Source organism: Rattus norvegicus, chromosome 19 (genome assembly GCF_021556685.1).
Source record: "Rattus norvegicus strain SHRSP/BbbUtx chromosome 19, alternate assembly SHRSP_T2T, whole genome shotgun sequence".
In the NCBI taxonomy this organism is placed as follows: domain Eukaryota; kingdom Metazoa; phylum Chordata; class Mammalia; order Rodentia; family Muridae; genus Rattus; species Rattus norvegicus.
This window is the reverse complement of record NC_141552.1, coordinates 60409714-60436184: the sequence shown is the minus strand read 5'-3', so window position 1 is coordinate 60436184 and position 26471 is coordinate 60409714. Positions and strand designations below refer to the sequence as shown.

The 26471-nt window shown below is 51.9% G+C and overlaps 1 protein-coding gene and 1 pseudogene across 2 annotated transcripts in view; both read right to left on the bottom strand.

Annotated features, from left to right (window-relative positions):
- The window catches only part of Cmip (c-Maf-inducing protein), a 205758-nt gene extending 187204 nt beyond the window's left edge, over positions 1–18554 (bottom strand). Inside the window, 1 exon segment of the mRNA NM_001163273.1 lies at positions 18255–18554. Coding sequence (NP_001156745.1) covers positions 18255–18554 — 300 coding nt within the window.
- Lsm7l1 (LSM7 homolog, U6 small nuclear RNA and mRNA degradation associated like 1) lies at positions 6604–7038 on the bottom strand (annotated as a pseudogene). Its single transcript, XR_015644187.1, has one exon. The product of XR_015644187.1 is annotated as an LSM7 homolog, U6 small nuclear RNA and mRNA degradation associated like 1 (transcript).
- Positions 18555–26471: the final 7917 nt, after the last annotated feature.

The window sequence follows — 26471 nt, the reverse complement described above, 5'->3', positions numbered from 1 at the left end:
GTGGTGGTGGTGGTGGTGGTGGTGGTGGTGGTGGTGGTGGTGGTGGTGGTGGTGTTTTTGGTTTGGTTTGATTTTTGGTTGGGCTTTTTGTTGTTGTTGGTTTTATGAGACAGGGCTGCATAGCCCTGGCTGTCTTGGAACTCTCCCTGTAGATCAGGTTAGCCTCAGAGATCAGCCTGCCTCTGCCTCCCAAGCACTGGGATTAAAGGCCTGTGCTGCCACCACCACCCGGCTAGAATGTGAGTTCTCAGTGCTCAGTGGAATATAATCTTGACCAATGGGGTTCATGGACATTCTGTCACTTTGCTTTCAGGTTATGGATGTGAAGCAGCCCAAGGTCTCCCCACTCGTTGGGAAGGTTACAGGGTGGGTACTGACTTAGCCAGGAGCCTCACCTCTCTGACTGAAGATAAGGCCCTGTGTAACAGAAGCTTCCTTGATGCTCTCTGCTTATCGGACACTGCTAAGATGCCTTGGGAGAGAGAAGAAAAAAAAAAAAAAAAACACTTGAGGGGCAAGGAGCACCAACCTTGAAACTCCAGACTCGAAATATTTCACCACAGCCCAGAAGACTAAACAGGGCACCGCAAGCTCAGAAAGCTACACAGATAAAGTGTGGCTTCCCTGGCCACAGAACTCCAAAGCGGAGCCTTGAGCTTTCACTCTGAATGGGCAGGACTCTGAGGTGTCCTGTCTTTCACGTGTTCACCCCCGCTTACATTCTGTCATATGAGGCAGCGCTGTCAGGAAGGGACACACTTTGTCATCTTACCAGTATAAGAATTCAGGTGTCTAGGCTTAAGACGCCCCAGAACCCGCTTCTGTCCGACAGGCTATGCCTCTGCCTTTTGCTACAACTGACAGACTTGCTGCTCCTGGGCCCCGGATGAAGAAGGACATGGAACAGAACAAAGGGACACGCCACGCCACGTGAGCAGGACAAAACCTAAGGACAAAAGCTAAATGACAATAAGCCAGCGTGCTGGTCTCCAGGAAGGTAAGAGAGAGAGAGTGTGAGTGAGTGTGTGTGTGTGTGTGTGTGTGTGTGTGTGTGTGTGTGTGTGTGGTGTGTGTGGTGTGTGAGTGTATGATGTGTGTGGATGTGGATATGTATGGTGTGTGTGGTTATGGGTGTGGGGTGGGGTGTGCATGTGGTATGTATGTATGTGTGTGTATATGGTGTGTGTGGTGTGTACATATGTGATGTGTGTGTGTGTGGTATGCATGTATGTGGTATGTGTGTGTTTATGTATGATATGTGTGGTATGTGTGTATGTATGGTAAGTGTATCTGTGTGTGTGTGTGTGTGTGTGATGTATGTGTGTGCTTGTGTCTGTGTGGTGTGTGTGTGTGTGTGGTATGTGTGTATATGTGGTGTGTGTGTGTAGTATGTGTGGTGTGTGTGTGGTGTGTGTGTATATGTATGGTAAGTGTGTATCTGTGTGTGTGTGGTATATGTGTGCTTATGCTTGTGTCTGTGTGGTGTGTGTCTGTATGTGTGTGGGGGGGGGTATGTGTGTATATGTGGGGTGTGTGTGTAGTATGTGTGGTGTGATGTGTGTGTTGTGTGTGTATATGTATGGTAAGTGTGTATCTGTGTGTGTGTGTGGTATATGTGTGCTTGTGCTTGTGTCTGTGTGGTGTGTGTGTGTGTGTGTGGTATGTGTGTATATGTGGTGTGTGTGTGTGTAGTATGTGTGGTGTGTGTGTGTGTGATGTGTGTGTTGTGTGTGTATATGTATGGTAAGTGTGTATCTGTGTGTGTGTGTGTGTGTGGTATATGTGTGCTTGTGCTTGTGTCTGTGTGGTGTGTGTGTGTGTGTGTGTGTGTGTGTGGTATGTGTGTATATGTGGTGTGTGTGTGTAGTATATGTGTGTGTGTATATATACAGCCTCATCTTCCTCCCCTCCTTTTGTCTGAGGACATATGTGGTACCTAGCATGAAATACTTGCCAGGTATCATGTATCCCCCACAGCCTGGCATGGAGGGATGGGGGGTTGGTCATTCCCAGTTGGGCAGAAGCTCAGGGAAGTCATGTCATTTGACCCTAGTTAGAACCAGGAAGTGATACAAGTAGGATTTAAACCGGGATCTGTGCAGTGCAGTCCTGAATGCCACACCACCCTCCCTTAGACATCGGACTGAAAACCATTTGCATGTATACAGATATTCAAGTATGCGTACGTGTGTGGGTGTGCACGCATGCAGGTGCGTCTGCGTCTGCGTGCCGGTAGAGGTCAGAGGTCAATACCAGGTGCATTCCACAAGCCCTTCTCACTCTTTTTTTTTTTTTTTTTTTTTTTTTTTGAGGTAAGGTCTCTCATTGAAGCAATCTGGTAGACCAGCTGGCCAAGAGAGCCTCAAGGATCTCCCTGTTTCCTCCTGGTGCTGGGATTACAGATGCCAGGCTCAGGCTTTTGCATGTGGGTGCTGGGGCTCCAACCCAGGTCCTCATCCTTGCACACCAATCACACTGCCAACTGACGCTATCTCACCAGCCCAACACCAAAACTCCAGGGCCCATCTTAGCAACCGGCCTCCTGGCAGGGGAGAAGTCTGTGCCGCCCCGTGGGTCATTTGCCTACTCTGAGTAATGGGTTTTTAGTCCACATAGTAAGAGGCGGGACGCTTTACCTATACTGATTAGTAGTGCCTAGCTCTGAGCTCCGTGGGAAGACTGAATGCATCAGAATTGATTAGCAAAGGCCAAGGGACAAGAAGCGGCAGTATGCGTGATGCGTGTACCACTCCAGAGTTCTTTTCCAATACGGACCAGCTTTGACTCTGATCCTACCAATGAGGAGTGGGGGGAGGGGACAGAAAACAGATGAACACTTTCCAACACAGGATGCCTGCACACATCTACTGTCCTCATACCCAGAAAGACACCCAGACACGGCAAATGCACAGATGGCCTGAGGTGGCTCTGGCTATCTGACATCCCATCGGTAAGTGCACAAACCTTTCGGGAAAGATCTTTGGATCTACCCTGGCCAGACATCTTGCCCAACCTGAACCTCTGCTTCCCACAGCCCAGAAAGTCCTGCCAGGACAATAACAGTCATCTCGATGCAAGAGGACATCGGACGGTCCCAACAAATGAGGGCTACTGTTCCTGTCACTGCCACCAACACTACCATTTTTCTTCAGAGAGGTAATGTTCGAGTGAGCCCAGGACACACTGCGTACTGGTTCAGTGGCCGTGCACTCTAACCAGAAGGGAGCTGAAACAACATGTTCTGTGAGCTCCTGGTGTCCCCAGGGTCCTGGGAGGAAACAGAGTGTGGACACCAAATGGTGTCATTTAAAGATGTTTAAACCAAAGGACAAGAGACCTGAATGTGTGGGTGGAAGGGAGGGGTGGGGGCAGAGATGTCCTTCTGCCTAGGTAGATGAGCCATGGCTGTTTGCCAAGGACAGAGTTTCCTGGGACATGAGAGACCCAGTGGGGAAACCGAGAGTGGTCCCAGAACCTAGGAGCTATGGAAGGCCTCAGAGGGAGCAGCTCCTGGGAGGGCAGACAGGGAGAACAGAGGATGTAGTGTCAGGGACAGATGAGGTCAGGGTCTCACCTGTGAGGAGGCTCCTCGGCAAGGCTCAGAAGGGACTCAGCCCTCAGCCCTCATCCAACAGGAAGAAGAAAATCTTCCCTCCCTGAAGGAAGAGGCCACCGGATATGACTGGTGTGCTGGACTCAAGAGTTCTATGAATCCACCAAGCCTACTGAATTTGGATTGTGGGGTTGACGGGTTCACAAAGCAGTCTCCTGTACCTGGCAGTGACACCAACACCAAGTAAGGCAGAGGTGTGTACACACACACACACACACACACACACACACACACACACACACACACACGGTTGGCGGTGGAAATAGCTTCCCAAGGGCCCCTGTTGGATAGAGGCAGGTGGTCTGGACACAGCAGCTCCAGGTGGGTCATCCAAAGAGCAGAGTGCCTTCTCCATGGGGCCAGTCAGCGCGCCAAAGAGACCCAGGTGCATGATGGGGCCTTGAGCAGCTTTCTCCTGTTCATATGCTCCCCGACTGAGGCCACTGCTCTGATCCAACACAGGTGTCACAAGCAATACCATTTAGAAAATAAAAACAACTTTCAATTCTGTTTTTTTTTTTTAAATCGTATTTTCTGAGATCAAAATCTTATTTACCAAGCACTGCCGCTGAAAGCTAAGGTGGAGACATCTTAACCCTCAGACTCCATGCTGCTCCAGCTGGAGACTTGGTGGGTAGAGATAGGAACCTGGAACAGGGGCTCAGACCAGATCCTAGGAGCCTGGGGTCCCAGCACGGTCTCACGTGCATACTCTACCGGAGTCTTTTGGCCCCAAAGCCGCCAGACAGGGTGGGACCCTCTAAGAAAACTGGAGTTTTTCTATCCCTTCACAACATGAACCCCTGACAAATAACTACATGGGTTCAAAGGCCTGGACTGACCCTGGCATCCACAGAGGAAAGGACCCCAAAACTGCCTTCAAGTTCACCAACCCACAGAACATGGTAGGCTGGCAGTACGGCAGAAGGGATCATCCACGGCACAGGCTGGAGTGACCGTGGTACACCCTTAAGAAGCACTGACCACTGGCCCTTACTCTCCCAACCCTGGGAGGTGATCCACCCTCCACCACTGCTGGGGGTGAGGGAAATCAGAGCAGGTTCCTTTAGAGTGAGAAGAGCCAATGATAAGGGGTTGGGGATTTAGCTCAGAGGTAGAGCGCTTGCCTAGCAAGCGCAAGGCCCTGGGTTCGGTCCCCAGCTCCGAAAAAAAAGAAAAGAAAAAAAAAAAAAAAAGAGCCAATGATACAAAGGCAGGAAGATAACGTCAGCACTAGAACCCTTCCTCCACCCTAGCTCGAGCGTACATTGTGTCTAACACTTCTCTGGGCACCCGGACCACATACCCAGAAGAAAGCCCGGCTGTTAGGAACAGATGCATAGATGTCAATTCACCTCAGGTGAGGCCACCAATGGACAGACCAAAGTCACAAACCCTTCCAAGTCTAGCTCGATGACCCACGGGCCAGCTGTCCTTCCTTTGAGGCGCTACAGGCAACTGCCCCCCAACCCCCCGAGAGAAACAGCTGCATCACCAAAAAGTCCCACCCCGGCATGGATGACTTCCGCAAGACTGTGTAGATGAAGACTTACAGTCAATGTCCCACAGGCTACCACCTCAGAGACCCTGTGCAGTCAGGGAGCGGAGGAGCGATGGCTAGACTCTCACGTGAAGGATGGCGGCAACCCCCAACTCCCTCCGAAGGGGAATGCTAATAAGCAGATCTTATAGGAGTCTCCTCCAGGTAACCACGCTTCCCTGGTAAGATGGGAAGGGTCACATCATATCCAGAGGACCGAGGTCCAGCGTTATCTTCATGCAAGGCTGCTCTGCCTGGGCAGAGCAAGTAGCCATAAGCAAGCAGGGGTGGGTGGTAGTTCTCCTGGCCACGAAGTAGCCCAGGACTACACCAGAAGAGCCCCAGCTTGCCCCCCCTGGACTAAGACCCCCTCATTCTGTAATGGAGCCTGCTGACGGGACCTTCCCACAACTCCAGAATCTCCCTTTTGCTGTCTTTCCTCCATGTTCAGTTTATCCTTCAAAGATGTAGGACTCTCTGCCACCTCGGCAGGGGTTAGAGCTTAGAGCCAACAGCTGTACGAAGGATAGAGGGCCTCCGACATGCTAGGCAAGTTCTCGACCACTCCCTCCCTAACTGCTACTCGTTTGGCTGAAGCAAAGTCTCCTATGGCCGGGACTGACCTCCTGCTTGCTGTGTAGTAGAGAATAAATGACCTTACCTTCTGAGCCTCAGGCCTCTGCCTCCCAAGCTCCGGGACTGTGGCTGTAGATCATGACTCCTGGTGTTTACATGGTACTAAGGAGAAACCCAGGGCCCCACGCATGGGTGGCAAATGTTTCACCAACTGAGTTCTAGCCCTGGCCTTTTGTTTTGGGTTGTTAATAGAACAGGGTCTCACTAAGTTGACGGGGTAGCCTTGAACTTTTCACTCTCCTGCCCCAGCCTCTAGAGTAGCTAGGAAGAGCAGCCTACACCATCCCATTCTAACTTATGATGATTTTGGAGAAGGAGAGAAGCTAGGCCACCCGCCCTGGCTACTCCCTCTCCTCCTCACTCCTCTGCCACCATCACCACCACCACACTACACACACGCACCCACTCCCATTGGTATACACATAACTGACACACAAAACACACACATGCACACGTATTCACACATATGCACGCACACCAATCTGATTCAAAAGGCAAGAAGCAGATCAAGATATTTTCCTTACGGTAAACTTTCTAATGCTATTTTTTTTTAATGTTATGGGAATGGGTGTTTCACCTACATGTCTGTGCACCACATGTATGTGTCTGGTGCCTGTGGAGCCCAGCAGAGAGTGTCAGATCCCCGGGAGTTACAGATAGTTGTGAACCACTGTGTATATACCCAGAATCAAACCCAGGTCCTCCGGAGGAACAGGAAGTGTTCCTAACCACTGAACCATCCCTCTAGCCCCTCTAATGCAAATTCTTCTTGGTCACCTTTTTTGGGGGGGTGGGGGGTAAAGGACAGGGATGCTCACGTGGGCAATTTTATTAAAAAACAAAACAAACAAACAAACAAACAAAGACCAAAACATCAAAAAGAAGTTCACCCTATAGAAGGAAGGCTACTGAGGCCAGGCCGCCCTCCACGGCTGCTAAGTGTCCTGCTGCTGCACAAAGGGAGGGCCTCCATGGCATCCTGAGGGCAGATGAGCACCACCGAGGTGCCAGGACACACTATGAGCCCGAGCTGCCGAGCGTCCTCCGTCAGCTTGTGCTGGTCATCAGGGTCTCACCTGTACTCAATGGTTCCATCCAGCACCAAGTTGAGCAGTGAGTCAAACCCTTTCGAGATGCCACTGGCTTCCCGGCCACCCTGGAACTTCACTCGGATGATCTTATCAATGTACTTGGGCACATCCAAGATGCTTTCTTTCTTCTTTTTCCCTTTGTCTGCCATCTTGTCGCCGCACATCACCCTGCCCTTGGTCACCTTTTTGGCGGCAATGATGTAACTCTCTTCTTCAACTCTCCATCTCTAAAAAGTCCTGAGTCGTCAGCCAAGGTAGGAGTTGCCTGCTAACACCCTGGCCAGCCTGGATTCCATCTGGGGCTCTTGGCTCCATATTACGGGGCCGCTGACCAATTCAGGTGGCAAACTGAGGCTCTAAGAGGCGGAGTAGCTATCCCAAGAGCAGCGAGAGACAAAAGATGCAAGCCTCCTCCATGACTGTACTGAGACAGGTTTGCAGAGAGATGTCTGGGTGGCAGATGCAGTCTCTGAGGTCCCAGGTGTCCCTCTCCACCCAAGCCACATCATCCAGGTGTCCACCTGTCCTACCACATAATCCTCTTGGCAGCACGAAGACCAGGAGCCCACCTTACATTCCGTGCTTAACCTACAGAGCAGCGGTTCTCCACCATCCTGATGCTGCGACCTTTTAATACAGCTCCCTAGGCTGTGAACCCCCGCCCCTACCCCGAACCACAAAACTACTTTGGCTCCTGTGGAGTCATGGAAGCACTGATTTTGAAGCCATGTGGCCTGATTATAACCTTAATCTCTCAAGAGACAGACACCCTGGGAGCACAGTACTTGGAGTGCTCACTGTGAGCACAGTGCCTGAGGTACTCACTCTGCGAGCACATTACCTGAGGTACTCACTCTGCGAGCACAGTATCTGAGGCACTCACTCGAGTTCCTCCTATTGCCTTTGGGACTGATGCAAAATTAAACGCCCAAACGGGACCAAGAGACACAGCGTAGCTAGAAGAAGTATTGATACCTCGGTCACTGATATCTTGAGTGTGCTCGTACGTTCTGGGATCTGCCTGGCTTACCGGATCCCCAACCAGCAGCCAGTTACCATTTGCCCAACGCTGAAGAGAGCCTCAGCGGCAGATGGGTGAATTCTGATGAACCAAGACGGAGCAAAACAAGTCCTTGTTCCCCTTTCTAACAGGCAGCCCTGCCCCCCACCTCCAGCCACCCCCTGTAACTTCCTCCACTGCACACCCAAAGCAGAGACACCCTTAGTCACCTGCAAACTGCTTCCGACACGACCCAACATGGCTGACCTAGGCCTCCCCTTCTTCCAGGCCTTAAAAGTGGACAGGAATGGGTGCTTGGGAGCTATATATGGTGCCTCACACTGTGAGGGGGACTCTTTAAGCCCACTTTAGACAGAAGGCTGTGATCTCCAGAACTGCCCAGCTACTCCCTAGGGCCCAGATATCCTAGGACCATAGAGGCCCAAGGCCAGCAGGGCTGTGGAGAGCTAGAGGTGCAAACACAGCAAACACATTCCTCATGTGTGGCCACCCTCTTTCAACAGGAGAGGACTCTCAGCTAGGGAGTAAGCAGCTTCACTCATGCATTCTTTCATCCACACACCCACCCACCCACCAATTCATCCATTCACCCATCCGTAGGAAGGAAGTCGGCTGGGAAGTGCTGCCTCAGTTTCCCCAGCTGTAAAATGGAGAGAGTGACTGTAACTGACAGAGCTGTGAGAGTCATTAAGGGCTGGCCATGTTGAGTGGCCTCTGCCCTGTCACTGTGGTGACTAACTTCCTGACCCTGGTGACTCAGACATGCCTGGAGTCCTCAATCTCTCTTTGGTGAAACCCTACATGCCCCATAAAGTGGGCATCAGGGCTCCCCTGCTCTAACACACACAGGGACTACCCACCCTGGTGGACTTTGCTCACACCGCACTGCGTCTGTCCGTCTGTCTCTCACACTTGTACTTATGGTGGGACAGTGGTATCCAGAACCACGCAGCCCCCTAAAATGAACCCCTGCCCCTCCAACCTTTGCCCTTGGCTCACCTGTCCTCCTTTCTGTCCTCTCACACCCAAAACCCAGCATCCTTTCTCTACCACTTCTAATCCTACCATGAAGGCCTTCCTAAGGGCTGGCAAAGTGGCTCGTTGAGGAAAATCGCTTGGCTCATAAGCCTGATAGCCTGACTTTGGTCCCCAGAACCTACATGAAGAAAGCTGGATGCGGCCGGCAGTGTGCATCTGTGATCCGGGGAGAACCACCTGGAAACCTGCAGGCCAGCCACCCCAAGTGTGCAGATCCTGCCTCAGAAACAAGATAAAGGAGCAAACCAACCTGTAAAAGAGGTTGTCTTCTCACCACACACGTGCCACAGCCTATGCGCTCACACGAGCGCGCGCACACACACACACACACACACACACACATGCACGCACACGCGCACAGGCAGACACAATAATCATTATTAATAAATTTTAGAGACAGGCAATAGTGGTGCACGCATTTAATCCCAGCACCCGGGTGGCAGAGGAAAACCAATCTCTGAGGCCAGCCTGGTCTAAGGAGTGAGTTCCAGGGCAGCCAGGGCTACACAGAGAAGCCCCGTCTCAAGAAAAAATAATTTTTTTTAAAAGCGGGAAATATTTGATTAACTAAACGAAGGGTTTCCCTAAAGCCACCTAATTGCAGGGCAGAAACGCTATCCCCCAAATAGCTAGAGGACACACAAACCTGAGACCATGCGCTCTGATCACTATAGTTCATGGCACATGCAGCCCTCTGGAGAGGAGACTACGATGGCCTTCTCTGGGGTACTCACCGCCAGCACCGTCCCTGGGATACCTCCTCCCTGCAAGCACCGTCCCCGGAGCACCCACCCGCAAGTGTGTGTCTCAAGTACTCACGCCAAATACAACACTCTCGGTACCTGGCAATCCGTTAACGAAATCACACCTATCTTGCCTCTTGCCATCTCTGACTTCCCATCTCTGGTGATCACCACCTCCACAGGGTCACTCTGAAAACCAGGGAGCACCGTGCCTGCACTCATGAGGGAAGTGACAACTGTGCCCCGTCCCTGAGCAGGCTTCTTCCCCTCCACTGTTCAGTACCAAAGAAGAGCAAATTTCGAGCCTGCCGGTGGCCTCCTGAGAGACCAGTACCCTTCCATTCCAAGTGGCTGTGCTGTCAGTGCCTTTGGGACGACCTCAAGGCCACTGCTGCACGCCAAGGTGGGTGAGCCACAACTCCTCCGGGGCTCCCCTCTTCCTGAGTTGTCATCTATTTTGGTTTATTTGTTTATCTGAGTTAGATCTCTCTGTAGCTCAGGCTAACCTAGAACTCCCTTGTGTAGCCTAGGCTGGCCTCCAACTGGTGATCCTCCTGCCTCAGACTCCCCAAGTGCTGAGACCACAGGTGTACTCCATCACAGCAGCTCCAAGACACACCTCTAACTCCCATTTCCCAGCCTCACCTGGGCTCAGGTGTGGTCCTTTCCTCTTGCCCCACCATCCCCACAGAGGACCTAGAGGAGGCCCAAGCTGGAGCAAAGGACAAAGGAGGCCAGGTACCCAAGCGATAAATGGGACAGTGCCCAACAAAGATTCCTCTGGAATCGTGATGAACAAAGAGAATAGAAAACAAAACAAAACACTGAAGTCAGCAGGCCTCTGGGCAGGAGTGGGGGGTATTTGTTACACGGCTGGTCAGCCCTGGCTGACACATCCTCCAGGTGGGCCTGGATCAAATAAGTTTATTCACTTAGCCCAGCCAGGGAGCTAACGTGAGAAACAGAGAATCCAGACCTGCTATCTTCAACTACTCTTGATCTCTCAAGAGTCCAGGACAGTCTCAGGACTTCCAAGAAAACCAACAGAAGTCCAGGTGCTTGTTCCCCACGGGTGACCTCTCCTGAGCTGGACCCGGCGAGCCCAGCCCCAGCGAGCACCTGCTTCCCAACCTGATTCCTACAGGCCCGCCCACCAGCAGACTGAAGGAGGCAACTCACCGGCCAAGTTCCACAACCTCATTCTCCCTGCTGATAACAACCAGGAAAACAGGGACCAAGGCCAAGACGGGAGGCAACTGTGTGGGGCACCCCCAGTTCTGAACCATTGCAAGGGTCTTTGGACCACCTCCTTCCCATCAGCCCCTCCCCACCTGTGAAGCCAGCGTTAAATCAGAGGAGACTAGAACCTGGGGTTCTTGAAAGCTGGTTATTCACTAACAGAGTTGGCTTTAGAAAACACTCTGCCAGAGGGCTGGAGAGATGGCTCAGGGGTTAAGAGCACTGACTGCTCTTCCAGAGGTCCTGAGTTCAATTCCCAGCAACCACATGGTGGCTCACAACCATCTGTAATGAGATCTGATGCCCTCTTCTGGTGTGTCTGAAGACAGTGACGGTGTACTCGTATACATTAAATAAATCTTAAATTGAAAAAGGAAAAAACATTCTGCCAGGCTGGGTAATTTAAGACCCTTTCAACAAAAATACTACCAAGCCGCAAAGCTATTCTCCAGTCTTTACTGGGAAGGAGCCGAGCTCTCAAAGAGGAAACAGAGAGGAGGGGAGGTGGGGAAAGAGGAAAGGAGAGAGGAAAACTAGACTGAAACTTCCTGGAACAAGCAACAGGCTATACCCAAGAATACTCTAGATGCTTGCTGAAAAAAGAAAAAAAATTAGGGTGAGGGATGAGGAGACAGGGTCTCATTATGTAACCCAGGCTAACCCCAAAATTGATGTGAATCCTCCTGTCTCACTCCCTTAAGTGTTAAGATTACAAGATTTAATAACTAAACAATAATTAGGTATGGTGCACAGCACGCCTTTAATCCCAGCACTGAGGAGGCAGAGGCAGGCAGATCTCTACGAGTTCGAGGCCAGTCTGGTACGCACAGAGAAACCCTGTTTTGAAAAAACAAACAAACAACAGGCCCCAGGAGAAGAGGGAAAAGTGAACACTGCGTGGTTATTAAATACCAGCCGGGTAATTTATAAATTCCCTCTGGCCTCAGGGGACTTTTGCATCTGTCCAGTCCCTCTGCCTGAAGAGCCCTTCCCCCAGAGAGCCATGCCACACCTTCTCTGACATACAGACTCCCTTAAGCCACCAGCTTACTGGCCTTACTGTTTGCCGTCTCCCAAGAATCCAGAACGGTGGCATTTATCTGCTGAATTGCCTCCCTTAACCCCAGACATCAAGGCTGAAAGGAAGTCCTCACAATCCTCCCGCTACAGATAAGGCAGGCAGTCATCTGGGAAGCTGCAGAGGCAGGATTCCGGATCACCTGTCTGATGTCAAGTCTGTGTTCACACAGAGAGTCTGATCTCCTAGCTCTCTTACCATGCACAGCATAGCTTACACATGGCAGAGGTGAGGAGGTGGATCCTTAAGACAGGAACAACTTCAATCCCAGAAGCCTTTGCTTCAACACCCGCCTCAGTCTGGGGCTACACACACACACACACACACACACACACACACACACACAAAGCAGAGAGAGAGAGAGAGAGAGAGAGAGTCCTTTTTAAAGGTGTGCCCCTTCCTAGACCACCTGGTGATACACCAGCTACGTGTTCACCAGAGAGAGGAGAAAGGAAGAGAAATTCTCACTCCCGCTTTCTCTCTCATAGGGCTTAGCCACCTGACTGACTTTCATCCTGAGGAAAACAGGAAGGCAGAAGAAAATGGGGCTCTCGGTTTAAGCAGCCCAGACTCTGATCCTCAGAGTGAAGATGCAGGTAGCTGTCAAGAGTATCTTCCTTCCCTCAGCTCCTGGTGGCAGGGCTGGCAGACAGACCCCTGTGGGAACTCACTTCCTGGTGACATTCTGCCAGACTGAAGCATGCCCCGCCCCGCCCCCAAGAAAGCAGGCAAACATTTAAACTGTTAAAACAGTTACAAACTGCGCTGATAAAAATGGGCATTGCCAACAACTGAGAGGAAGCTAAATGCCCAACGACCGGGGAAGGGGACGGGGAGTGGGAGAGGGGGAGGCGTGGGGAGGGGGGCGACACTGATCTGCCCATGACATTAGTACAATACACTTCAAGATGGGGAAATTACATAGCAGGGCGAAGAGAAGAGGGCAGTCACACATACGTGGATCTAAAGTGAACTCCAAACACAGAGTCTAGGAACCAGGCAGAATTGTGTGCTCATGTCGAGAGAGTGCCCTGCAAGGAAACCCAAGAAAACACAGAGTTGGCCTTGAAAGATGACCACTGAGGACTCTAGAAGCATGAGGTAAAGCTGCAGCCTTTTCCTGCATCTCGGATGCATTTGGTAATGTACTCGCTGATTCAACTACACACACAGACACACACACACACACACACACACACACAGACACTCACACTCTCTCTCTCTCTCTCTCTCTCTCATTCTCTCTCTCTCTCCCTCTCTCTCTCTCATAGAGATGATCCTTTTTAAAGTACCCCTGGAGAAATTCTTTGGAAAAAATCTTACGGCCTCAACACAGGAGTTCAGCAATGACCCCTAACTTTCCCAAGTACTCCGTGTACCTCAGGTGACTGTCCCCTCTTTAAACAGCAAGCAAAAAAATAAATAAAAATGTTTTTTGGTGCGAGGGAGTAGGAGACAAGTTTATGTGTGTGGAGGTCAAGAAAACTTGCAGGAGTCTCTCCTTCCACCGTGTGGTCCCAAGAACCATAGTCGGGTAGTAGGGCTTGGCAGCAACCAAGTGCTGAGCCATCTTGACTGCCCATAATTCTTCCATTTCCACAGAGCTCATTCAGGAGGCTCTCATGAAACCTGTCCCTGACTGTGTGCTGGCTGTCCTACTACCAGAACCAGTGTCGACATCTGAATGACCACCATAACAATGAGGTGAACTGTCACCCTGCACAGGGGACAAAGTTACACAGTCAGGAAGTTACCACCTCAGGCTCCAGCCCTGGTTCACGTGACTACAATAAAACCCAAGTTTGTTCTGCCCCACTGTGGGGGCACTGCAAGGCTAGCTACCCTGCAAGAGCTCCTTTAATCCTTTAATCAAGGGCGTAACTAGACCATCTCAAATATCCATTCCAATGAAATGCCAGGCTGGTCCCCTTGGAGAGAGGTGAGGGAGAAGTGGCCGGTGGTGGGTACCCTGGGGCACTCTGCCTTTGGAAAAATTCAGCTCCTGTGCTCCCCACAAAATGCCCAGAAAGTCCCTTCCCTCTAGCAAGTGAGCAAACCGGACCACACACAAGCCACCAGGGGTCCCAAAAGCACAAGGCTCCCCTGTAGTCCTGCGGGAGAGCACCCAGCAAAACACCTTCTACCAGGAAGGGCACCGGTGGCTTGAGCGGTTCTTAAAATGCACTGGCTTCCTACAGCCTGTGGAAGGCAGGCCACGCTGCCTGGCCACAGAGAACGCTGTATGCTCGCTCCGTCCTATCCGTCCCTGCCCCCCCCCCATTTCTGAACACACAACAACTACCTAGGAAACAAATTTGATGTACTCCGCTATCTACCTCGTGACATTTAAAAAAAAAGTGCTTACTAAATGGCAGAATCATAAAAGGAGGAAAGGATGGGCGGACAGAGGAGGGACCTACGTGGCAAAATAGAAAAACATTAGCTCATACTCACTCCAGCGTTCCTGTGTACAGAGATGGGATCCCTGGGGGCTGAAGGGGTTTTTCATTCTCAAGGAAAAAAAAAACCCAGCACCTGGAGGTGACACTTAGCTAGAAAAGGGGGCCACATAGTAGATCTCAGAAGCATGTTTTGCTGAAACAAAATCCCAAGTTCCCTGGAGGGAAAAGAGCCATGGCCGGGAACAACCAGATTCCCAGAGATGTAGGAGCCAAGCAGCAGTGCAGAGAACGGACCGACCGGCAGCCCTGGAGGAACAAGACTGGAGAATAAAGACGCCTCCTATCCCTTGTGTCCGAATCCCGGCTCGGCGAACGGAGAAAGGGCTTTGGGGAAGGGCTTTGGGGATCAGACCCACCATTCTGAAACCGCTTGTTTGGTTTGTGTTTTGTTCCGGTTTGTTTTCAACGGGCAAGATGAATGAAAGGTAGGGGTGCTTTTTTTTTTTTTTATTCTCCTTTTGTACCTCTTCGGTGCAGTGGAAACAAAGGCTGGAGACAAAAGACGAACATATCTAGCAGGTGATCAAATGTAGCCGAGCAGCCAACGGCAAGATGGATGCCTGTCCTCTCCCACGAGGACACTTCTACAAAAACCTGGGCTCGTTGTAGGTTCCAACCTATGTGGAGGTAGGCAGACACGCTGAGCCCAGGAAGGCCCAGGAATGGGCAAGTACAAGTGAGGAGTGAGAAACCACCGGGGCGGGCAGGCCCTTCCTCAAAAAAGGTCTAGCCTCTGTCCCTCAGGAGTGACCCCCTAGAGATGCTGGAGACCTCTTTGTTGACAAGCATTTTGGTTCCAAAGGATCCAAAGTCTCTTACGTCCATCAAACCTGGCCTTGCTTCTGCAAGGGTTTAATCAGTAACCGAAGCAGTAGACAGCACAAGGCAAGCTCTGACCTGACCCCACGGAGGGCAAAGTTTACAGCCAGGTCAGGGGAGGGGTGTCAGGTCTGGTGACATCAGACTCCCTTTTAGGTCTCCCGTCCCCAGGGAACCAAGAGACTTCCACACTCAGTGTGTCACCAGCTGGAAAGCCATTGCAGAAGGGTCTGAAGGACCCCAGAAACTTGGCTTACACCCCAGCACAGGTCAGCTGGGGTCCAGGAAGCCTCTCTGTCCCTCACGATTCAGGTGTAGACAGCTGACTCAGTGGATGGTTTGGGCAAAGGAGTGGATTGTTTGTTGACAGATTTAAATCCAGACCAGTCACTCTGGGTCCTGATCCTGAAGTTCACCCCATTAACTGGATAACCCCCGGGCAATTCTAAAATGAGCTTCTTATAGGCAACGTACACCTCACCCCTCTGTGAGACACACTTCTACATGGGCAACTCAAGACTGGGCCAGGGGCTACAGATGGTTTTCTGGGAATGAACTGCACTCAAATTCACCTTTGTTTCATTTGAGCAAATATTTCTCAATACAGTGGTTGGGCCGCACTATAAAATGCAGACAGGTTACATAATGCCCAGGCCTAAGGGAACCCCAAGGAGGCTCCTCCACTTCCCAGGGAGTGGACACAAAGCAAATATCTCGACATGGGACAAGATCCCAGCAGCAAACCCCAACCCCACCTCTGGCCTGGAGGCCACTGCTCCAGACCCTAGAGGCCCTGGTGGCCACACCTCCATCCACAAAGGCCCTGGGGGTTGGGGGAGCCCCACACCTCCACTAGAGGCCTCCACTGGAGCCCCCCTCCCCCGCCAGACACCCCCACAAAGCACGAGTTACACTGACGGAATTCCCTCATGCCAGGTGAGGAAGGAGAAAGGCCGGAGGATTACACCGGCCTGGTTTCCAGTTCCTTTTCCCTTATTTTCTAATACACAACAAGGCTCCACCAAGACCAGACTTGCACCTCAGATAACCCGGGGCCACACACGGGACTCAGGTGTTCCTCCGAGGTATCCCACACACACCTCAGCCGGCATGGATGGGCAAGGGGTTCCAGCTGCTTGAGACTCCCTGGGCTGATTCCTTTCTGCTCTCTCCCAACAGACAGACCTCTTGAGGGAAACTAGGGGACCTCCAGAGGCCCAAGATCAGCTAGCCACACAGTGATTGTGCCCCAGAGGGTCAAGGAATGTCCTCTCCTTTCTATAGCGGGTCACTGTCCGTCCCTCACAACTACTGTGCTTTGCTGACAACCCCTTGACATTTTGAGGGATGGTAGGAAAAAGAACAGAGCCTAAAAGGACACTCCCCCACCCCCCAACTCAGCCAGGTACTAATGCGAATGCCAAACTCAGGGTCTCCAAAGCCCAGGGAAGGTTACCGGGCACCTCTGAGACCTGAAACCCTCGGTACTGGCCAATCAAATGGAGATCAAGGCCGAGGCCTATGACTCAAGGCAGGTTTAAGAACACACAACAGTCTGGGAGAAGACCCGGCCGCCTCCCGGCAACCCTCAATCCTCCTGGGGACAAAGTCTGCAGTTACTGCACCAACATGCCCACAGCCTAGAAAAAAAATAGGTGCTTTGAGTACATCAGAGCCAAAATTCAGAATAAACGTCTTCCTGTAGCACAAAGGGGTAGGGGAAGTAGACTCGAGGAGTAGGGTGTCTAGGCTAACTTTTTCCCCCCTCCCCATTCCTAGGAGCATGTGTCACAGTCCGTGACACACCACCAAGGGAACACGGATGCCGAGCAGTGTCTACACACGCTACACATTTGTGGCATGCATGTAAGCAACACCCTGTTTCCTGGCTGGGCTTTCTTGGCACAGGTGTGAGCACAGCGGTGCATTCTGCCCTCTCCCATGATGTTTAGTAAACACCACGGAGCCTACCATGGGGGGTACGGCGCGTTCTAGACAAGAAGGGGGGCCCCAACAAAGATAGGTCCCCAAGCGCCAGGCTAAGGCCCAGCCAGAGCCTGTATTTGAAACTGCCCTTGTTGGAAAACACAAAGCATCCTGTTTAGGCCCTGCCCACCGCCCCCACTCCCCCTCCTCGACCCCACCACAGCTGTCTGTCCCCAGGAGGAAGAAGGCCACCATTTGCAGATTCGATTTCCGAAAGCAACTAGTAAGACCCTCCTTTCTCCATCTCATCCAGCTGACCTGGCCCTGGCCACACAGCAAAAAAAAAAAAAAAAAAAAAAAAAAAAGAACTGTAACAAAACAGGACGCAGCCACAAAACATGCTTACACACGCTCCACAGACAACGCAAGGGCAGGCTGGGCAGCCCAGCTTCTTCTACCCAGAGAACTTGACTATCCCAGGGTCTGAGCGGGTCCAGGACCTAGACCCCCCTTCCCCCCACCCTCCAACCTCCTAACCTGCGAAGGAGATTTTTAGAAAGGGCAGGCACCCGGTTTTGCCTTTCCAGGCCCGGCAGAAAAAAAGAAAGGCAGGCTAAAGCAAGCGCAGGAGTTGCTTTCTGGATATTGTTGGCGCTGGGGGGCAGGGGGGAGTTTACGGTTTTTTATGGAGGAGAGGGTTGCGTTTTGTTTTCTCCTGTAGCACAGATCCAGATGGGCAACGAGTTCAGAAAAGGAACAACACACCACTATCCTCAAGGCCCAGTCTAGGGTTCACCAGGGTCCCAGCCATCGGAAACGCAGGCGCTTAGGCAAAAGTCCCCAAGCACTCAGCCCGGGTGGGCTAAGTGTCCAGGACACGAAGGAGGACTCCCATAGCCTGCCTTGGAGGATCAAGTCTAGATGTTCCAGCCCAGGTCCGGGCGCAGGCCGGGACTAGGGGGGCGCGCTCTCGGGGACAACCAGCAGGGCGCCTCGGTCCCGGGGGACCCCAGCTTGGGGAGCCCTACGGCCACGCAGGGCCACTCACCGTGGCGGATGCCAAGCTGTTGTCGGCCAGCGTTAGGTGGTGCGGCTCCCAACGCCTCAGGAATTTGGAGGTGAGGATCTTGCTGAGAAAGGTCCGAGGGTGCCGGATGACACAGACTTGAATGTCGCCCTCCTGCAGCAGCTTGTACCTCATCCCGTTGCAAAGCAGCAGGGCCCGGCGGCAAGGCACGGCGCCCATCACCTTGGTGCCCTCGGGGGCCGACACGTCGCTCCCTAGCAGCGGCTTGGTCTCCTCGATCTGCCGGGGGTCGCCGCCGCCCGAGCTGCTCGTCACATCCATGGCCGCGCCGGGGCGGGGGCCGCGCGCGCGATCGCGGCTGGCGTGGGGCCGGGCCGGCGTGGCCCCCGCGGAGGGCCCGCACCCCCCCACCGCCGGGAAGGTGGGGGGGCGTGGGCTGGGGGCGCCCCGCGGGGACGGACGGGAGCGCGCGGGGGCGGGCGGGTGCGCGCGGGGCGCTTCCTGGGCTGCTTCCTTCTAGCTGCTGGGGCGCATGCCGGCGCGAACGGGGTTAGCGACTGCGGCGAGGGCGGCGGGCGATCGCGGGGCGCAGAGAGGATCGGGTCCTCGGGGGGGCGGGGGCGGCGCCGGGGACGGCGGGCGCGGGCGTGTCTCGGCCTCGCGCGGGCGCGCTGTGCGGTGCGTGTGTCCGCGTCCGTCCGCGAGTGTGTGCTGCGGGCGGGGGCCGCGCCGGCTGCCGGGGAGATTGCGGGAGGCTGGCGCGCGCGATTGGTCCCCGCGGGGTCATGTGCCCGCCCTCTGACGTCAATGGCGGCAACAGCGGCTTCGGCCTGCCCGGGGCGGGCGGAGTCGGGGATGGGCCGGGCCCCGGGCGGGGACTTGGTGGAGGCGGGCGCGGCCCGACGGGAGGGGCAGCCTCTGGGGAGGGGGCCGGGGTTGGGCAAGCGCCGACAGTCCCCGCGCCGCGCCCCGGAATGTGGGTAGTGTTCGAGGGGACGTCACGCGGGCCGCGCCCCCGAGGGTGCACAGCTGAACCCTAGCCCTGCGCCCCTAGCCACCACGCCATCCTGGGCCGGGCTTGGGAAATAAAGTCTGTCCATGACCAAGAGGATGCCGACTGTCACTTCCCCTTCCTAGTACAAGGCTGGGCTGAAAGCTGGGGTTCTGCCCGCTGCACCCCAGACACCGCCTCTCCAACCCAAGCTGCTTCCTCAAGGTTGGCCAGATTGGTCCGTAAAACAGTTTCTTGAGATTGAAATTGTTCCTCCCATAGAGTTATTAATGGTTGCTCACCACTACAAAGCCCAGTAAGTACTCAGGGGGCTGAAGCAGGAGGATTGCTGTGAGCATGAGGCCAGTTTGAGCTACACAGTGAGTTTCAGGCCAGTCAAGACAGAAGACCCTGTTTTTAAAAACGAAATAAGTAAAAATATAAATAAATAGGACTGGTGTGTATCTCCAGTTGTCAGAGTGTCTGGCATGCACAAAACCCTAGATTGGTTCCTGAGTCGTAACTACATCACTCCCTAACCCCACAAGCACTAAGGAAGTAGAGACAAGCAGACTTGAATTCAAGGTCATCTTTGACTGGGCGTTCAAAGCCAACTTGTAGTATATGTTTTAAAAAAAAAAAATCTTAATAAATTTTTAAGAAAAGATCCCCCCCCTCTTCTGAAATAGCCTCACTGAAGGCCTCTCCTCTGGTCTTTGACACTTCCCGGACTTTGCTTTTGCGGGGGCTGTTCTGGGAGACACAAACCCTCAGTATCCTGAGGAGAGCCACTCCTGGGACCTCAGGTGACAACTCTCCCCCTGAGTGATCCAGCTGCCTTAGGTTCCCCCCACACCACAGGCCACTCCAGAGTATCAGACTAAACCTGGTCAACCCTGGCCTTGAGTTCCCATGCCTATCTAGGAGAGACTCACATCAAATGGGCCAGCGTGACAGCTTGGAGACAGTTTTTTAAAAGCCCCTTTCTGGCACTGCTGGGGAGGGGCTCTGCTTCATCTCTAGTCTTCCCCAAGTCAAACCTCTAACACCTGCAGCCGGGCTCTGAAGATGGTAAAATTGTTTGCTGTGCAGAGTATGAAGACACAAGTTCAAATCCCCAGAATTCACAAACACTAGGTCAGTGGCGTGTGACTATAATCCCGGCGCTCCTGCTGCAAAATGGGAGCAGAGAAAAGAAAAAATTCCCCATAAGACCATGGGCCAGCTAGCTTGAGGTACACAGAGACCTTGCGTTAAACAAGGTGAGAAACAAAAACACCCAAGATCGTGCTTTGACCCCTACCCAAGTGCTGAGGCATGCACACGCGTGCATTCACACGTGAACATGCACACAAGTGTACTATGCTCACATAGGAGCCGCAGCCGCTCTCTCTGCCTCCTATGTGTAGCAAATGCCCCAGTAATGAATACAAGTGTGTTTGACCTATGTTCAAGTATATAGTGAGTGACATAGAAAGTTCTTAGAATCCCTGAGATGCAACTGTTTGAGCACACTGGCTCTTGAATGCACACTAAGAACATCCATCAAGGGCTTGGAAAAGGAGGCAGCAGGTCTCAGCCTGCCTCCCTCACTAAGCAAAACACCAATAGCACCAGTTTGTGAGCCCAGCACTTAGGAAGGCTGAGGCTGGAGCACCATGGGTTACAAGCCAACCTAAGCTATGTATTCTATCTTCCTGTTTTATTTATGGAGACAAGGTTTCTCTGTGGGCTACATGTCTTCTAAAAAAACTCCCAATCTGTCTGTGCTGGAGATAGGCGAAAGTTTTCCCTGTGCCCCAAGGGTGATACTATTAGTCGGGCATTTTATTCAAGTGTCAAACTTCAACAGGCTTGTAGAAACCATTGACCAATAAGAGCAAACCCTAGCCCCAAACCCCTGATATGAACATGGGCAGTGGTGATCAAGAACCACCCGCCAGCCGTTTTAGAGGTGGGGTTAGGTCCATGCAAGCCTCTTTTGAGTTCTTGCTATCTGTGAGCCTAAGCCAGGTAATGGGTTATTAGTAGCTGTTATTGTCGGTCACAGTGGCCCCTAACCTCCTGAGATCTGCGAGGATACTCTCAGCATGCATTCCTGCAGATAAGGACACGGAGTGATTGAAAGGCCTGTCGAGGCCCTCAGCTAAGTCAGGATGGGCTCAGAGCCCAGGAGCCCTGCAAACATCAGACAGTGACCACATTGTGCTTGGGGCTGGATAAAAGAGGAGCAGCTAACCCAGGTAAATAGAGTAAGTACGACACTGGGGCATGTGTCCCTGCTCCAAGAGAGCTTTAGAAGTCGGATGAAGAGACTCAAGAGGTACTCAGTAGTCGAGAATGGTTTCTGGCAAAGCGGTGATGCTACACGTCTTTATTCCCAACCATCGGGAGGCAGAAGCAAGCGGATCTGTGTGAGTTCAAGGCTAGCCTGCTGTACAGAGCGAGTTCCAGGACAGCCAAGGCTACACAGAGAAACCCCGTTTCGAAAAAAAAAAAAAAAAAAACAAAAAAAACGAACAAAACAAACAAAAAGAATACTTTCTGGTTTTGCAGAGTTTGGTTCCTGAACCCACATAAGGCAGCTCAAAACCACCCATCTGGGGTTCAGTCCCCAGCTCCGAAAAAAAGAAAAAAAAACAAAACAAAAAAAAAAAAAAACACCCATCTGTCACTCCAGCTTTGGGAAAGCCACAGCCCTCTACTGGACTCAAAGAGTGCCTGCACTCAAATGCACAGTACACACACACACACACACACACACACACACACATCATTGAAAATAATACATTTTCTTAAAAAAAGGCAGAGGCAGGAGTTGGGGATTTAGCTCAGTGGTAGAACGCTTGCCTAGCAAGCACAAGGCCCTGGGTTCGGTCCCCAGCTCCAAAAGAAAAAAAAAAAAAAAAGGCAGAGGCAGTGGGCAGAAGCCTATGAGGTGTGTGGCCAGTCCCCTGAAATGCAAGCCCGGAAACTGGAGTAGTGGAGAGTGACCTCATGGAGTAGGCACAGAGCAGAGTGAATTGCATGTGGCGTTTTCACAAGGTCAGCGGCTATAGCATGATGTGGCTGAGGGTAGCAGCCACATAACCTGGCCGGGAGGAGCCCAGCAAAGAATCTGTCAAGGGCACTCTGGTGGGAAGGCAAGATGGTCCAACTCCAAATCACCGGGTGGGTTCGTCTGTGTAAACAGAACTGCTCTTTGTGTCTGGGACAGCTGAAGACTTCCTCTACTGATTCTGTGCTCCAACAGAAAGGTGACTAAGCTGAATTTAGCCCAGACAGGCTCAGTGTAGTCACTGGGTTGATACCTTAAACATTAAGCAGAAACGTCAAGACAGCAGCAAACCGGTGCCCAGCAGCAGGTCCTGTATTTAGACATCCTGTTGGTTTCGGTTGGTTTGTTCTCCCAGTCAGCCCAGAAAGCAGTCATCTTTAGAGAGAGGAAGTTAGGGCTCACAGTGAGTCAGTTGATGAACTGGAGAGGGCCAGCCAGGATTCAAACCTAAAATTGAATACTGGGGCTATAGCTCAGTGTTTCCCTGGTTTACACGAGGAGACCCTGGGTCCCGTCTCCAGCACCACATCAGCTATGCGTGGTGGTAGAGCTGTCTGTAATCCCCGCACAAGAGACACGGAGACAGGAGGACCAGAAATCGAAGCCACCCTTGTGTGGGTCAGAAGTTCAAGGCCAGCTTGGGCTACATGAGACTGGGAGAGGGTAGAGAGATGGCTCAGCATGTTCTTACAGAGAACCTAGGTTCGGTTCCTGTCACCCACTTGAAAGCTCACAAGCGTCTGTAACTGCATAACTGGAGGAGCTCCTCTTCTGGCCTCCTCCAAGGGCTCCAGGCACTTATGGGGTGCACAGGCGTACATGCAGGCAGAACACTCACGTGTGAAATAAAATAAGTATTAAAAGAAAAAATGAGGGTTTGGGGATTTAGCTAAGTGGTAGAGCACTTGCCTAGCAAGCGTAAGGCCCTGGGTTCGGTCCCCAGCTCCGGAAAAAAAAAAAAAAAGAAAAGAAAAAATGGAGAAGCGAAGCGTAACTCGAGATCGACTTGCTCTGTGCTTCTGCGTTGCTCCTCAAGTCCTCTGGGCATGCTGAGAGCCATCACAGACGCCCTTTATGCTTTCCTGGACAGCTCTCAGAAAACTCCCAATCCTAGCTCTGTCATCTTGAGGTAATGCTACCCTTTGGTTTTAGTTAGAATCAGTGAGGTAGAGGCTCACGGCATTGCAAGGAAGTGAAATAGAGTAACACATACCTGTGATCCTGGCTCTTGGGAGGCGGAACCAGAATCATCTTGACTTCTGAGTCATCCTTGGCTATATAGTGAGTTCCGGTATGGCTTGAATTGCATGAGACCTTGTCTTCAAAAATAATTTTAAGGGGCTGGGGATTTAGCTCAGTGGTAGAGCGCTTACCTAGGAAGCGCAAGGCCCTGGGTTCAGTCCCCAGCTCCGAAAAAAAGAACCAAAAAAAATAATAATAATAATAATAATTTTAAAAGTGCCGGGTGTGACGACGACTCAGATCTTTGGTCCCAGCACTCGGGAGCAGAGGCAGGCAGATTCTCTGTGAGTTCTGGGCCAGCCTGGTCTACAGAGTGCGTTTCAGAACAGCCAGAGCTGTTACACAGAGGAAACCCTGTGTCGAAAAACTAAAAAATTAAAAATAAAATGAAATAAAAAGATTCCAGAGTTTCCTCTGGACAGACACCCCAAAGAGTCTCCCTTCCTGCATTGACTTCGAGCGCTGTAGAGACCACATAAGAAACAGAAGAGTGTGCATCCTCCACTCTACTAAGGACTTTGGTGAAGTGGTAAAGTCCCTGCCAGGGAAGGGAACATGAAGCTCTGGGCCATGTCCAGTGGCAATCTCTTTTGCAGGACTCATGAAATGACATGCAAATCCTGAGGCAGACCAGGCAGTCAGGGTTCCTTCTGGAGAGGTTTCCCTTTGCATCCACTGGTACGCGCGCAGCGTTCAAACAAGCGAGCTTGCTAAAAATAAAAGAAAGTCCCGGTTCGCAGCGACAACTCCCCTGGTGTGAGTACTCCCGGTGAGACCCATTAGGAGCTATTGAGCTCATTGCTAAGCAGGAAGTTCAGAAGTGATGCACCCCCATGGCCAGGTGTGATGGCACAAGTCTGTAAGGCAGAGCCGGGAAGACTAGGGGTTTGAGACCTGCGTGGACAGCGCCAAGAGTTCAAGGCTTGCCTGGATCGTGTCGCATGGCTCTGTTTCAAAATAAAAAGAGCTGGGGCTGTAGTTCCGTGGTAGAACGTTCGCAGGGCACACACAATCCCCCAGTATCACAATGAAAGCAACAGATAGAGATGCACCCTATTCTAATGTATACAGTGGACCAGGGCTCGGCCAAACATAGCAAACCCAGCATGTGGACCACCACATCTGGAGTTTCTACGGAGAAAGCTTGGTGAGCCCTACCATGAACACAAATAATTCAGGATGAGTTCAGTCGTTGGAATGAGAAGCAAACAAACAAAAATTGTAACAAGGTGCACTCTTTAACCCCCGCCCTCAGGAGGCAGAGGTAGGAGGACCTTTGCGAGTTCAAATCCAACCTGGTCTACATAGCAAGCTCCAGCAGACAGGACAACATGGAGAAACCTTCTTCCGAAATGAACAAGCAAAAAGAGGGTAACATTTGGGGCGGGAAGGAGGGCTTGATAGTTAGGAGCACATGTTGCTCTTGCCCAGGGTCGGAGTTCCATCCCCAGCACCCACATTGGAAGGTTCACAGCTGCCTGCAACTCCAGCTCTCCAAGGGTGTCTGATGCCTCTGGCCCACAGCAAGTGTTAAGTTGATCTCTCTCTTTCTTTTATTCATTCATTCATTTGATTTCATTAGATTCCTATTTTTGTCGTGTGTAACTGAAGATGGCATTGAGCTCCCAGCCCTTTCTCCACCTCCCGAGTGCTATTACCAGTCGAATTCACAGTTACCTGTGGGAAACTAGACCCTAGAGCCTTCCAGGAAGAAACCAAATCCTTGTGTCTCCTGGCCTCTGCCGTAGGTAGATGAACCAAAGAGCAGGGTGGCCACCGCATCTTTCTCCTGGGAGACAGAAACTCCGTTGCGACCTCATGTTGAGTTCATTGGCGTCCCCAAAACGAACTAGCCCTTTCTCGTTCCCCCTAGTTGGTCTGTTTTAATTCTTTACACTTCTTTATTTGGTTGCTTCTGTATATGGACGTATGGACGTGACCATGTGGGTTCTGGGGACCTAACTCAAGCCATCGAGCTCCATTGCACCGTCCTCTACTCAGTGAGTCATCTTGGCTGCCCCCTCCCCCACCCCAGCCCCTGCTTTTGTTTTAGACGCCATATTGACACAGTCCTTAGAATGTCCTTGTACTCTAACCCCATTTCCCGAATCCCATCCATCTCCCTTCACCTGGGGTGCTGACCCTCTAGACGCAGCATCTCCATAGAACTGGAACAGATTCTGATCATTCCGAACATTCGGGATAGATCTTCTTTGTGATGGGCAAGCAACTGCTCTGTTTCACTCATGGCCTCTGCCTCTTGAGTGTCACCAGCACCCCCAAGTTGTGACAAACAAAAGGAGGTCCCAGGCATTTCTAAATGTCACCTGCTGCGGGGTAGGGGCAAAATTCACACCCGGCTTAAAGGCAGATGTTCCCGTAGCTCTCCTCAGGGTGGCCAGCAACCTTCTGTTCAGCCATTTTGTGGGTCACAGGCTGAGGAATCATACTCACGCTGTGGTAACTTCCTCATAGAGGAAGCCACATAGAAGAGCTGGGAGCAAACGTCCTCACAGTCAAATTTACCTCAGTGTTGACGAACGTGGGGGCCACAGGATGTCATAACATGCGGCATGAATGAGGCCATGTTTGGGTGTCTTGTTTGGCTAGCAGCAGCATAAAAAAGACCAGGCACTGAATGCAGGCAATGAGATGTGTGTCCCAAAGTGGTTTCAGTTTCTAGGTACCCACAGTGCTCTGGCTTTGGTGGAATTCTCTGGAAACCTTGTCTGAAAAGTTTCTCACCAAAATTGCATCAGCCGGCACACCGTTCCAGAATCTCGTTTCTCACAAGCATCAGACACCCACTTAACAGAACGCACACTCCGTGTCCATGGCATTTAATCTACTTATTGGATAACAAAATACACCTATTTGCTCCCCCAGTATAGCAGAGGTCCATTTGCTTCCTGGAGCCTGGATCTCCTCCTCCCTGCTTTTCCTGAGC